This window comes from Bactrocera dorsalis, unplaced genomic scaffold (genome assembly GCF_023373825.1).
Source record: "Bactrocera dorsalis isolate Fly_Bdor unplaced genomic scaffold, ASM2337382v1 BdCtg085, whole genome shotgun sequence".
In the NCBI taxonomy this organism is placed as follows: Eukaryota; Metazoa; Arthropoda; class Insecta; order Diptera; family Tephritidae; genus Bactrocera; species Bactrocera dorsalis.
Genome location: NW_026038136.1, coordinates 40,545 through 54,919, shown reverse-complemented (window position 1 = coordinate 54,919; position 14,375 = coordinate 40,545). Strand labels below are relative to the sequence as shown.

General features: G+C 34.3%; 1 protein-coding gene across 7 annotated transcripts; it reads left to right on the top strand.

Moving 5' to 3' along the window:
- The first annotated feature begins 295 nt into the window (after window positions 1-295).
- LOC105226770 (tropomodulin) lies at window positions 296-14,375 on the top strand. Of its 7 annotated transcripts, none has more exons than XR_007423557.1 (9): window positions 623-841; window positions 953-1,105; window positions 1,356-1,647; window positions 1,766-1,986; window positions 2,055-2,306; window positions 2,373-2,520; window positions 4,342-4,639; window positions 7,716-8,156; window positions 8,828-9,026. XR_007423557.1 is itself a non-coding variant. In XM_011205810.4 (7 exons), exons 1-7 carry the CDS (start codon window positions 443-445, stop codon window positions 3,299-3,301), a joined length of 1,590 nt encoding a protein of 529 aa, XP_011204112.2. In that variant the 5' UTR covers window positions 296-442; the 3' UTR covers window positions 3,302-4,315. The 7 variants fall into 7 exon arrangements, 4 of the variants coding, with proteins under 4 accessions (XP_011204112.2, XP_019846044.2, XP_049317678.1 ...); XR_007423558.1 differs by lacking the exon at window positions 4,342-4,639 and adding an exon at window positions 5,882-6,773 and having other exon boundaries at window positions 628-841; XR_007423559.1 differs by lacking the exons at window positions 4,342-4,639; window positions 7,716-8,156 and adding an exon at window positions 5,882-6,773 and having other exon boundaries at window positions 628-841.

The following is a 14,375-nucleotide window of genomic DNA, read 5'->3' as shown; positions in this document are numbered from 1 at the left end:
CTTGCTCGCTGATCCGCAATGCCTCACATTAATTTCCGCTGACTGCTAAATCTTGTGTGTGACTGACTATGCAACTCGCAACTCACGACAGTCGTACAGACGGACAGCACTAACTAAGCGTGCCGAGCATTGTCGTCGTCGTCATTATTACTCCACCTCACTCGAGCATGAACAATGACCGCCGAACCCTTTTCATTTGCCCGTTTTCGAGCTGGCTTTGCTTTGTTGAAGGTTTCGTTGTAGAAGTTTGCTGTCCAAAGCCAAAGACACAGCGTCATTGCGGGCGACCTGAAATAGGTTTCTTCTCGCCGACTAGACAGTCAGTCGCATTTGAACTTTGACGGCAAGCGAAGGTGCGCATTTCCTACCCACGAAGAAGCTTCAACAGTTTTCACAGTCTTTAATTGATCGCTTTGTATGATTCATTCTCTTCCGCTGCCAAATGGTAGGTAAACACTTCAAGCCTTCGACCTAATTGGATTAATTTTTACATTGGGCGCATATATGAGGAAATGCAATATTGATTTATAAATTTACACATTTTTCCTCACTTATGCACTTGCAACGCCTCTGTTTCAAAGCGAAAGCAGTAATTCGTTGCGCCGAGTGTTTATTATATTTCCAAGTACTCACCAGAGAAGCGTACGCTGTGCCCACCAAGCTCTTATTCACGGCAGTGTTTATTAAATATTAAATAATTAAATATAAACAAAAGCCATTCATGGAGTCTCCCGAAGAGAGACAAGAACCAGAGGCTGAGTTCCAGCGCGTAAAGTTACGTCCAGTGCCGAAAGTGAAAAGACGCGCGCCCCAACCTCCCACCACTTTGGCACTTAAAAAAGTTGGCATTCACTAACAGCGAAAACCAAAAAAAAATTTATGATTTTTGTGTTTATTTTAATTTCCACAGTTATTGTTGCTAAATTTATTGTTTTTATTTTTACCTTTTCAGACTTCATCGACAACCAAGACCACCACTCTCACTACGCCTGCCAAATTGTACGGCAAGGATTTGAGCGAGTATGATGAGGTTGATGTTGATGCTCTGCTGGCACAATTGTCACCGGAAGAAATCAATATTTTGGCCAAAGAAGTCGATCCCGATGTAAGTAGTGTATATTCTTATAATACGACTTTTTAAAATAAATTTTGTGGCATCAAGCAAGAAATCTAAAAATAAGTAATAATAATAGCCCACCATGAAACGCCGTCGTTACATCTTATTCAAGCAAAGACGAAGACGAAATATTTTAGTGTCACTTTTAGTGTTAGTCAAATAATCATCTCCTCTTAGAAAACTTAACAAACATATTTTTCCTTCTAAATAAATCTAACTTAATTGTTTCGTTTCTCAGGACAATTTCCTGCCACCTGATCAACGTTGCAGTTATGAATGCGCCAAAGATCCCACTGGTCCGTTAAATCGCAAAAAGCTTATCGAGCATATTAATAAGCAGGCCTTAGAAACACCCGATGAGCCCGAATTTGAGCCGTACGTTAAGGGTACCGTACGTGGCAAGAAATGGGTGCCACCACCAAGAGATGAAAGCGAAGTTGCCGCTGAGGAACAGATCGCCATCGATTTGGGTGAAGAGTATGAGCATGCGCTGAGTGACGCTACACAAGAAGAGATTATCGATCTGGCTGGTACGTAAAAGCAACCAAGATTAGCCCGTCTTAGAAAAAATTGGCTTATTTTGAAAATATTTCTAAAAATTTGTACCATCACAAATCTGTTATATCTGTTATGGTTTCTCATTTGCAGCTATACTTGGCTTCCACTCGATGATGAATCAGGACCAATATCATGCTTCTTTGTTGAACAAAGGTCAACCAGTTGGCATGGGATGGGATGGTATTACAAAATCAACTCAACCAAAATTGTTCCCCATGGACCCACCAAATAACACAGATGTCGAAGAATCAATTAAACGCGTAAAAGATAACGATTCAAAATTGATTGAACTGAACTTAAATAACATTAAGGTATTTGGATAAATTTCAGAAAAAAATTATATATTTCATGCACGAACAAATATTTCCATATTTTATAGAACATTTCCGATGAGAAATTGGAACAACTTTTCCAAGTACTGCCTGAAAATGAAAATTTGGAAGTTCTTTCCTTAACAAATGTCGGCCTTACCGACAAGACAGCTCTCTTATTGGCTGAAGCAATTGAGAAAAGCAAAACCTTGAGAGTATTAAATGTTGAGACGAATTTCATTAGTCCGCCTGTTATAGTGACCTTAGTGAAAGCCCTGCTCAAGTGCCGCACAATTGAAGAATTCAGGGCCTCCAATCAAGTAAGTACACTTATTCATGTAGTACAAAGGTAATTCAACAACCATGTTATGTTTACTGCATTGTAGCGATCCTCAGTGCTCGGTAACAAGATCGAAATGGAAATAACCGAATTAGTGGAAAAGAATCCATCTTTGCTCAGATTGGGTCTGCATTTGGAGTTCAATGACGCACGCCACAGAGTTGCCGCACATTTGCAGCGCAACATCGACAGAAGTGAGTACACGTTTTCAGTTAGTTAGTCCTCCACATTTTCTAGGCACTTAACAGAAGGATTTTGTACAATGTACAAATGTATGCCTTCTCCGTCTGCGCGAAACATCGTTGGCTTTAGTGCAGTTCACTCGAATTTTCGAAGTCCAAATTTGCCCTTGACTGGTCGTATAAGTTCATTTATTTTATAATACATATAAGGAAAGCACTATTTATTAGGTTCGTAAAGAAACTGATGTAACCATCCCATTTTTCACATACAGCCGAAATACAATCATCTGCAGCTGCTGAAAGCTCGCTCATGCGCTCACCGCCATCCGAATCACAAATCGCGCCATTGCCACCATTATCATCGCCATCGTTAGTTTTGTCCGCTCATTTGCAAATGTTGACAAATGAGGCAGCAACACCACCAGCATCACCAATAACGGCCTCCATCAATACAGCACAAATGCCGTCCGTTGAAACTGAATTTGAGCAAAAAATGCAATTAACAGCTGCAGCCGCTGAGGGTGCAGCTACCGAGAAAAAGTCAGATGACTCGGCGATCAGTGCATTGAATGGCTCAGACGAATTTAATATTTTGAAAACATTGAAAAACGATATTGACGCAAATGCAAAAATCGATAAGTTAGATGTAAAAATCGGTGATGCTGATTTGGCACTACCACCACGGATGCCAGACGCAGCAGCTGCCGCAGCTGTGCTGCCAGCGCCGGCTACCGTCGTAGCTGCATTGAATATTATACAAAATGCCAACGAACGCAAAGAGAAGGAAATTTAAAGAACTCGCGCAAATTCAAATTTGAAAACATATTTATTACAAAATTTAGTCAAACAGATGTTTCTTACGAATATTGTTGATTTCCTCAATATAAAAATGTTCTTTAAATTTCCTAACCTTCAAATTTCAAAAACAAAAAAAAAATCGAAAAAGAGTTGCATTTGCTGGCGTCAGGTAATATTGATTACCCCGTTCTCTTACTCTCTCCCACAACTAAATTTTGCTGCGTTTAACATAAACAGTGATTTGCTCAAATCTCGTTCGAAAATGTGCCAATGTACAAATTTACATTACGTCACTGCGTTGTTCATCGATCGTTCAATTGTTTTTGTTGAAGCCCCATGTGTTCTTAATTCGTTCATTTTATTACTATTAATTGTTGCTGTTATTGTTGTTATTACACTGTTAAGAATATAGTTGAATAGGTCTTTAACGAATAGTTTGCCACATTTAACAGTGGACCAGAGATTTATAATAATGTTTACAATTTAATCACGGAAAAACTCACTCAATCTTCATAGATCATGGGGACTTTTCATTCAAAACGATTACATCACTTCAGCTGCCGCCACAAGCTCAGCCATATCATACATACTCACAATCAATTAAATTAGTTTGCTAATGTACATACATACATGCCTATGCTGCCTTTGGCTCTGGGGCAGCTTTCATAATTTTCACTCACAAGCTTTGCTTCATGCGTTTTGCCCCCTCATCCTTCACTATATTTAAGCAGTTGTCATTCAGTCCGCACTTCATTCAAATTATCAACCGTTGTGTAGTTCGTTCCCCTTCAATGTAAGTCCGCTCTTAACTGTATTTGTTGCTCTTGTTGAACCCCTTACTCTACCCATTTTGTATGTATAAAATTGTTGAAACTAGAAAACCTCCTAATAGTGTTTCTTTTATTTATTTGTTCAAAAACTGTCTTTGTCAACCACAAATTTGTAAATTTATACACGTGTAAATTAAACAAATCAAAAATGATAATAAACGCCGACTCATCGCTTAATGCATCGCACACGCCGGTCGCACAACAGTTGTACGCGTGCAAAAATTGAAACCGAACTTGCCGAAATTGATTGTGCCGGCCAATATGGAGCTGCCGCCAGCATCAACGCCATCGCCATCTTCCTCACCGTCGCCATCGCCGCATCCACGCATTGAATTCGACCTTGAGGAGGACGCCGACCATGTGGCGGGTGGCGATGACTTTGATCCTGAAATTGATCCGGACAATATGGTGGTGCCGGGTAGCCGTGCCGTGACACCCAGCTCTGAATTGCAATCACCATCACCGGCGTTCAATCAAAGTGCCAACAGTTACAATGCACTCATGTGAGTTAGTGTGTTGCTCTTGTATAAAAAAAAAACATTAAAAACAAAACAAATAACGACATCGAAAATGAAAACAAAAAGACACCGCCAACACACAAACATTTGTCCAAAATCAGCCAAGTTAAAACCACACCAGACGTCCACACAAACCACCAACCAAATCAATCAGCATCACTTCTTCGTACTTTGTATATAAATCTGCATCACTATTAAATAATTTCATTCACACCAAATGATCATCAAATATGGAATTTTCGTTGTGTTACTTCTTACAATGTGTTCCAAGTGTAAACTAACCTCGTTTTTTTGTGTTTTTGTTATGAAGTCATCTAAAGCTTCAGAAAGAAGATTCAGTTACATTTGGTTCATCGATAATATTGTGTTTCTTTTTCACTATAAATAGTTTCCTAATTTTTTGTCATATAACGGGATGTTTATGCCTTCTTTAAATAAGTTCATATTGCGTCTTTGCTAATTGCACTCTGCTTTATTTATTGATATTATTTTATCGATTGTCTATTAGAAAATAATTTGCATACATACAGAAGTGCATATGTAAATGTACATATATAAATGTTCTTTAGTTATTTTTTCCTGATTTGGGTTATGTTTTTTTAAAAGTTAATTCACCATGTTGGCTCGCTGTTAAGATAATTATAGCAAATAACAATAAATGAATGAGCGTTGTTTATATATGTACATATCCATAAGTTCCAGCAGCTCGCCATCATCATGCTATATGTATATTTAAACCCGGCTTCATCTCGTTTGTGTCATCACCTTGAGCACACTTTCGTCGAGACAATGTCATTATGTTGAATTTTGTATCCCACCTGCTGTCTATTGTTCCGGACAAATACTGTTCACTCTATCATCGAGCTAAACAATCAACCCGCGTCATGCGAATTCGTTCATTTGTTTGCTCTAGTTTGTCATATATTCAAATCCTTCACTCGCGACTCAACATTTCACCACTCCTTCAGCAATACCACTTCTACTCTGTCTCGAGTTTGTTTTTTGTTCATTGCCGTTTTGTCTCCACCTCTCTATATCTCTATAATCAACTTTCTGTTCCGAGTACTTGTCCACCACCCACCGCGCAAGTTATGGCCACCACACTTTGTTGGCGTCTTTCTTTGTTCCTTGACTTGCATACGCGCACATACATTCCTTTTGATTTGCCGTTTTTTAACATTTACTTGTTTTTGTTTCTTTCTATGTTTTTTGTCTTTGTGTTTGCAGTAAGAAAAGATCTTGAGTTACGTCTGCAGTTCAGATTTTTCAATAATCTGCACAGAAAGTCAACAAGAATTCAATAAAATAATGAATGATCTTAATAAAGATATATTTATATGTATAATGATTGAAGTAAAAGAAAATAAACACAAAAAAAAACTATTTACTAAATATATAACGCACTCGTAAGTTAAGACAAATAAGTACCGCGTTTGATGCAAGCAAATGATAGCGAAAAGAAGACGTGCAAACGCCGCAAGGATAACCAGCCTATATATTTAAATATATATATACCTAGAAAGAGTAAGAGAAAAGCTAATTCGTCATTAAAAGATGCTGCCGACTATATCAGACCATAATTGCGCGGCTAGCGAGTTAACTTCTGCACATAAACGCTTAATTTAGACTTTAGCGCACTTTTGCACAAACAAAAAGGCGCGAATTTAACAAAGGATATGGCGAAAAACTCCTCAAATCGAATATAAATTAAAAATTAAACTAACCTCGTTGAAAATCATAAAAAGAATGGAGAAAAAAAATTCTGAGAAATGGAAAAAAATTAAAAATTACAGTGCACAGTGTCTGCAAAACAACGTGAAACACACAAAAGCACACAAACACTAAATATAGACAAAAACTACAAAAGAAATCAAAGAAGAAATATATTTTAACAAACAAAAAAAAATACTTAGGTTTACGTTAAATCATATTCATAAATGCATAAATAAATTTCATACACAACCCACATAAAATATATGCGAGGTGTATGGCGAATGAAAGAAGCCGATGGACTTAAAGAAGACGAAAGCTGATACTGATAATGATTTATAAAAACAAAAACGAAGTTTCGAGAAATGCAAAATGATTTCTAGGAGTAAATATTTATATAATAAACAAGGTATCTATAAACCATTCGTATCTGCATACTGCAAGCGTAGAGTGTTGAAGCAAGCAAACTGGTGCAACGCCAATCAGCGCGCACAAACATCAAATAACCACTAAACCGAATTCTAAACCCAAATTATTTTCTTAAAAGCTAACGATTGCCGCTACTACCGACATATGTATGCATAAAAAGGCGAGCCAGTGGCGCTGCTAACATAATTTGTAAATTCAACAATGTAGCCACCATTCAATTGTAGTTTATAATTTTTTTCAGCACAATTCAGCCTTGAAAACAATTGATTTGCCTTTAATGCATACTATGCAAACCTAAATTGGCGTTATTTTTGGCTTGACCACTTTCCAAATCCCGCTTGTAGCCCCATTTCGTCCGTATAAAAGCAAGCTCTGAAATTTCGATTAACTCACTGTAGTTTTAAACACTTTTCTTGATATTAAAGTACCATTTTGTTCAGTAACTGTAGTTCTAACATTTATACATTTCCACTTTGACGCACTGCCACAATTTTTGTTTGTAAACTCATTTTAACATTTTTTGCATGCTCCAACTTATTGACTGACTATTTCATCATTTTTATAATACATTTTTACTAAAAAGCATGTTTTCGAAGCAAAGTTCGAACTTCATCGAGTAAGCGCCCGTAAGGACATCATCCAGTCAAAAAATTCAAAAATTTCATCACAAATACCGCACTTTCTCTAGCTGCAGTGAAGTACTTTAAAATTAATTCTAATTCTTATAAAATACAAGTCTTTTTCTAAACAAATACATTATGAAAACGTAAAAAAAACAATTTGGCACTTCCCTGCAGCTATCGGTCCGGCCATTGAAAGTCACACTAAACATCAGCAACAACACTGCTAACTCATGCTAAACACAAAACAAAAGCATTCGAGCATTCTAAAATAAATTTCGAAATTTATATATTTTATTTAGGAATTAAACTGCGATTTAAATTATTAAGTGAAATATTAACTCTCCCAACCTAAAAAACAAAAACTCACCAAGTACTCTGTTGAAGCCCAAAGGATTAATAGCAGACCTCAAACATATAACACGAATACCACAACAACAAAACAACAAAAAACCGAACCAACCATAAAATGTGTGAAAGCATAAATCCTTATAATTTTACTTACAAAATAGTAAAATCATGTATTTACTCATAATTCAAAATAATATCGATAACAATAAAAAGTTTGCTCATAATTCAAAAAATATCGATAACAACACAAAATGTAAACAAATATGCCAAAGAAATATAGTGAAGCAGCTGTTGAACAAAACACAAATCCACCGTATCACCTGTGTATCTAGTCTGTATATGCACCGTATACACTGTGACTGTCGTTTGGCGTGGATGTCGAGCGCAAAAAAGTTCGTAAATTTTGTAATTGTTGTTGTTGTTGCGTTGTTGCGTTGCTGCGTTACTATATCTAGTATCTTTAAGATGTTGTGAAATAAACTAACCAACAAAGTAAATGTTAGCCAAAAGCATTAATCTTACGAAAAAGCGCTTGAGTGAGCGCAAATGAGCTCTCACTTTTTTATTTTATTGTCTTAATTATTATTTTGTTATTATTTTTGTATTTTTATGTAATTGATACTGTGTTGAACACGAGTATTTTTTTAATTGCCTACTAACAATTGCATACAGACCCACCCTGAGCAATTAAGCCTTCATCTAGCTGGAACAAAGCTGGAAATGTCGGCGTGTCCACTTGAAGAGTCTTCAACGTCGGTCTACAGTGTTTTTGTATTTTGAAAAATTGGAAAAAATTGTAATGAATGCGCTGAAACGTTTAAAATTCACCCTAATAACTTGCCCTCTCGTGTTGAAAATGCTTGTTGTGAGAACGTTCTTAAATGAAGTTACTACTAAAATAAGATTACTCCTAATTGAATGCCATTACTTCTTGTTGTTGTTTATTAACTAAAAGTTCCCACCACTCCCTTGCATACTGACATTTTGTTGTAAACATGTTTGACTAATCAATGTTTCTTGTTTTGGTTTTTTCTCTCTTCCACGTGTTCTTCTCTACTTCCAGTACGTGTAAATCGCCTGAACCAGCGTAAATAAACTGTGTGAACCAACCAACCAACCAACTAGCCACTTTGTTGTTCACCTTAATTTGCAAAGCCAACCGTAAACAAACAGAAAACCTCTGCAATATACATACATACATAATTCTCTACAACTTACATAATATGTGTGTTGTTGAAACAAAAAAAAAAAAAAACTCAAAATTTTAAAACTCTTTTTGTATTATTGAATGAATGTTTGTAAATCACGTTAAAGCAATGAAAACAAAAACCGAAAACCACCAAAATATAAAATTTGCTCGACTAATCACTTGCTCCATCTACTACTGTGTTACTCCAACTACAATTCAACTGCCACCACCACCACTACACCACCATGACCTCAGCAGCCACAATATCAATTTCCAGAAAAATAAAGGGTGTAATCAAGCGAGAAAAGTCCCATTGAATGAAATTGTGCCAAAAGTACGTATGAAAATTTAAAATTAACTTTGCTTCAATTATTTCGTAGACTTAACTTTTAAGAAATATATAAGTATGTACATGCATTTTCTCTGATGAAAAAATAATAATTTTTTATTGTGTTGTATAAAATTGGAAGCTTACTATATAACTTGACTCATTAGCCAATTTTAAAAATGCGCTGTAAGAAGTTTAAGTAATGTAAAGAATTGTTCAGACACAAGAATGCAACCACTTCGACTTTGTGTAACTGACTAGAGCGAACTATAAATTTGTAATTTAAAAGTAGCAAATATTTATTTAGCTGTTTTAAGTGACTCAAGTTGTAAATCAAGGTCCAGTTCCGTTTGTTTAACGTCATATCAAAATTCATCGCAAAGTGTCCGTTGCTCATACATATTTACATATATAATATTTGTATGTCACATTTGTTTGCAGCGTCTAAAAAACATAAGCATAGCATAGTGTAACTCACGTTATTTGTGTTTCGACTATCTCTCTCATTTTATAGGCTTTGGTAGTTTAGGATTGTTTTTTTTTTGCATCGCACCCACGAACAATTAAATAAATATTTTATATGAGTTAGGTTAGGTTATATGGCTGATCAAAGAACGCACGTGGTTTGCTGTATGTAGTCCTTTGTGAAGCCATAGAAATATTTTATATAGGTTGTGGGGAAAATTTTCTTCAAGGGACATCATCAGTATGAGAGCCTAAAAAAGACGATTTTTGGGAATTAAAAAAGCTACTCTATGAATTGTTTCAAAATCTTAAGCGTATATTTAGACATATTTTAAGAACACAATATTGAAAAAATAAATATTTTTCGGGTTTCGGCGCCAAAAAAACAAAGGCCTTATGGAGAACTATACAGAATATGTAAAAGAGGCTTAATAGTGATCCGATCATTAGTCTCTGAATAATCACTTAATATTTAAAGATAAATGATTGTCTGTCTAACTGCCGGATGGTTACTTTTTCAATATCTATAACTCAAAACCTATTCGATTTAAAATTTTAGTATGCTAATTTTAAATGAATCACAACACAAGGTTAGCTCCTTTAAAGAATATTTTATTATTATTTCAATTTATTATTATTTATTATGTTTGCTAAGACAATTATTTTTGTTTAATACTATCGCCTGATATAGAAAGTTCGTTAAAAAAAGTCTTTATTAGTTTGAATTGAATTGAATAACTTCTTTTTTTTATTTCGACATATTAATATATCTTAGTTATCATAAAATATTATAATAAATTCCAAATTATGGTAATATACTGTACGATAACTTCTATACTTTTTTTTCCATAATTTATTGTTATAAAATATTAAAAGAACGGAATTTATTTTCCCACATGCCTTTCAAATTTGCTTAAAATTTTTAATTTTTTACTACTAAAAAATTCAATTATGTCAAAAACGCATTTACGCAAGTAAATGCAGCTATTAATATTCGGGACAATGTAAACAAACGTAATTAATTAAAAAAATCGATCGCAAAAGATAAAAATTTCGATATCTTTAAATGCAGGTGTTAGCTGGTTAAGTATTTTTTCTTTTGGTCAGTTTAATTTAAATTTATTACTTATAAGTATTCGTCAAATATTTTGAAGTAATATGAAATATCAAAATTAATGTGGATTTCCCAAAGTCGACACAGGCAATTGTTGTGTCAATTATGAAATCTATATTTATTCTAATTTATTTTATTAGCTGAAATCAATAAAATCAGCATATTTTGATATTTTTGGAAATCTAAAGTTTACATGTGTATAATAATTGACTTCTTCAAGCACTCTGTACTCTCAATTGACAGTTTATTACCCAATAAATATTTTTAACTGTCAAGATTAGGAGAAAGGCGATTAATCAACAATTTCACCTTTAAATTAAAATTGAAGAATAGCAGATAAAATGTAATCAGAAAAATCTTCAAAAAACTACTTTCTCAACATTTAACATTCGAAAATGTAAAGGATTTTAGTTTGAGCGCAATCTAAAATAATACTCTGTAGCAACAAAAACATAATAATATTGCGATAACTATCCATTGTGCATACCTCGCTTTTGTGGTGTGTTGGTACTCATTATTCCTTGGAGCATATCATCACCTGAAATGCAAAATAACGTATCATCAAAAAATTACATATGTTCAACATTTTCAGGTTCTGCACTCAGATATAAACCAGTTTTAACCAATATTAAATTTTGTTTTCACTCCTATTCTGTTTTATTGCGTGTTTCATTCATGCCACTTTAAATTTCTGAAAATGTTGTTACGTTATTTTGCATTTCAGGTGACGATATGTCTTTATGAGTACCCTATATGCGTAAAATAGAAACAATGTTATTTATTCACAGAGAGCGTCGGCCGCCTCACTTCAATGAATCCGTACTTAATGCAAATGCCGTCAAGTTAATATAACTTGAGAGCCCCTCAAACATGTAATTGTTCTTCTAATTCAGACTGTCACAAGTAGCGGCTTAAGTACTTAGTCAAGTAAATATGTATCTTCTCTATTTGACCAATATTTGTCGGTGTGCGTCATACTGAGTTTTTCCTACCTTCACTCACACTAATATAAATGATATACACATATGTATATATAGAAACACACTTGCTATTTGACGAAATCATCTAACTTTTGCTTTTTCCCAGGTGGCCGCTTACGACGTTTGGGTCACTTCAGCCGCAACTACACTGTGGGCGCTTGGCAGTAGAAGGCATGCAGCGCACAGCCGCATCAAATCAAAGTGGAATCGGAGCGCAGCAAGCCGAGGCGTTTATTTAAACACACATACCTAATCGTACGACTTCAAAAAGCAAATAACTAACATCAATTATAATCCTAGACTACGTGAATGCTAAAGTTACATATGCAGTTACAGCATTTATAATTCACGTGTATTAAAGTTTGTAAACAAAACTCAGGCACCAATGCATGGGCACTAACACCATAGCAGAGCTCGAAGCAAAATGCACACACACGCTTTATTATTCTTAATGAAAATGCTTAAAAAAATGCATACGGGTATTACGTAACAGCCGATCTGCAATAAAATATAAATATTTGTTTGTTTTCTTAGCTTACCTACACACATATTTGCGTATATACATACATATCGTCACCTGAAATGCAAAATAACGTATCATCAAAAAATTCGAAATTGAGTGTCTTATTGATTACGCTTCACTACTTCAAATTATATACATAATATTAAATATGTTCAACATTTTCTGGTTCTGCGGTCATATATAAACCAGTTTTAACCAATATTAATATTTTGTTTCACTCATGTTCCATTTTATTCCGTGTTTCATTCATGCCACTGTAAATTTCTGAAAATGTTGTTACGTTAATTTGCATTTCAGGTGACGATATGCGCAATTCAAATGCTATTTTATACTTAAATTTATCGAATTATGTTTTAAAAACGCGCATAATATGTGCGCACATGCGCAGAATTAGTTTTATTTATGTTATTAGTTTATTGTTGAGGTTATTTCATTTGTAACACACACAAAATGGTGTCTAATTGTAATTATGTTTATAAATTGTAAGCGCTCCGTTGCGTTTTTGTTCCTTTGAACGCAAAATATTTGTAAAAAATCATGTAATTTCCATAGTGAAACTTTTGGAACACACTCACACACACATACACCTTCACATATGATTGTATGTTTAACAAATGCTGCCAGTAAATGTACTAAATGCATGGTTAGTTTATAAAAATATATACACCTACTATATATTATACAGTCAAGTGCAAATGCGTTCGATTCGTTTTGAAGCCACACAGAAAGGGAAAAGTAGCCAGAAGCTTAAGTCAACCTATCATCTCTACAACCTATCACGCACTTGCGGCCACTAAGCTGTCATATTGATTGCACCTTATCAGTGCAATTTCGAGTGTGTACATTTAGCTTGTGGACATGTATTTGTGAGATGATGTCATTAGTTAATAAATCAAGAAAACTAAAAACGTGAAAGACAGCTAGAATAATTATATAAAAACTTCAAGAGTAAGACATTTCAGTGAGCTTACAGTGCTAAGTGGCTATTAGTCCACCAAAACGGCAACTCATGGCGCCCATTAAAGTCCACTTAAGTCTTATTTGCATTCTCGCGCGGTTTTCCTCGCAAATGTAAAGAAGTATTGTGGTGTGAAAAGCAAAATTCAATTGTTTAGTATCAAGCATACGTCAACTTTCTTGAAGCACTTGATAGGCCATTTTTTTGCGACATGTTTTTTGCACAATCGCCCTACTTTTGAGGTGTAAAGAAATTCTTTAACATTTATTAAACTTCTTCAATAAGAGAAAAAGTGAAGGCGAAAAAGAGGTTTCAATAAATTGAGTAGCTTTTAAAGTCGCCGCTAAAACTAAATAAATTTAATATCAACAAATTACAATTACTTTGGCTCAAACCTAAAAAAGGTTGGTGTATGGCGCGACGGTAAATTCATTGAATTCTCAGCTCCACACAAGAACACTGAATTGCATGTAAAAAAAAAAGAAAACTCATTAGTGTGTTGTGTGCTCACGTATTTTACTGCACTGCGAAGACTTACCACACAAATCCGTAAACACTCACCCACCCAAATACACAAACAACAACTGCACACGCATCAGATGCACTTAGTACACACACATATAAAAACCCATACATACACAAAGCTAATAGTGCTTGCACTTGCAATTATTCTGTTCATTCATAACTCTTACCAGTTGAAATGCATACATACATACATAAGAAATATATACATACTCACATATATATTTTGCTTATCAATGAAAGTAGCTTTTGTATGGCAAGCGTTAAGAAATTGAAAATGAAAATGAAGAAAGATCATGCTATTTTATAATTATAATTAAACAATTTTAATAATCAAGCTATTTAAATTGCAACTGATTGAATTATGATTGAATATATGATTTTACTATTTAATGCAAATTTGTAAAGTGTAATAATAAAAATTTATATAAACATACATATATATATTTAATGATGAAAGCTTATAAATTAATGAAAATTGTAAAATAAAAATGAAATAAAAAATAAAAAAACGCTTAAAAATGTAAAGAAA

Excerpts from the sequence above, each read along its gene's own strand:
- LOC105226770 (XM_019990485.2), top strand. The coding sequence starts at position 722 with ATGGAGTCTCCCGAAGAGAGACAAGAACCAGAGGCTGAGTTCCAGCGC. Across the intron at positions 1,987-2,054 it reads TGAACTTAAATAACATTAAG|AACATTTCCGATGAGAAATT; the intron begins GTATTTGGATAA and ends CATATTTTATAG. Across the intron at positions 2,307-2,372 it reads AATTCAGGGCCTCCAATCAA|CGATCCTCAGTGCTCGGTAA; the intron begins GTAAGTACACTT and ends ACTGCATTGTAG.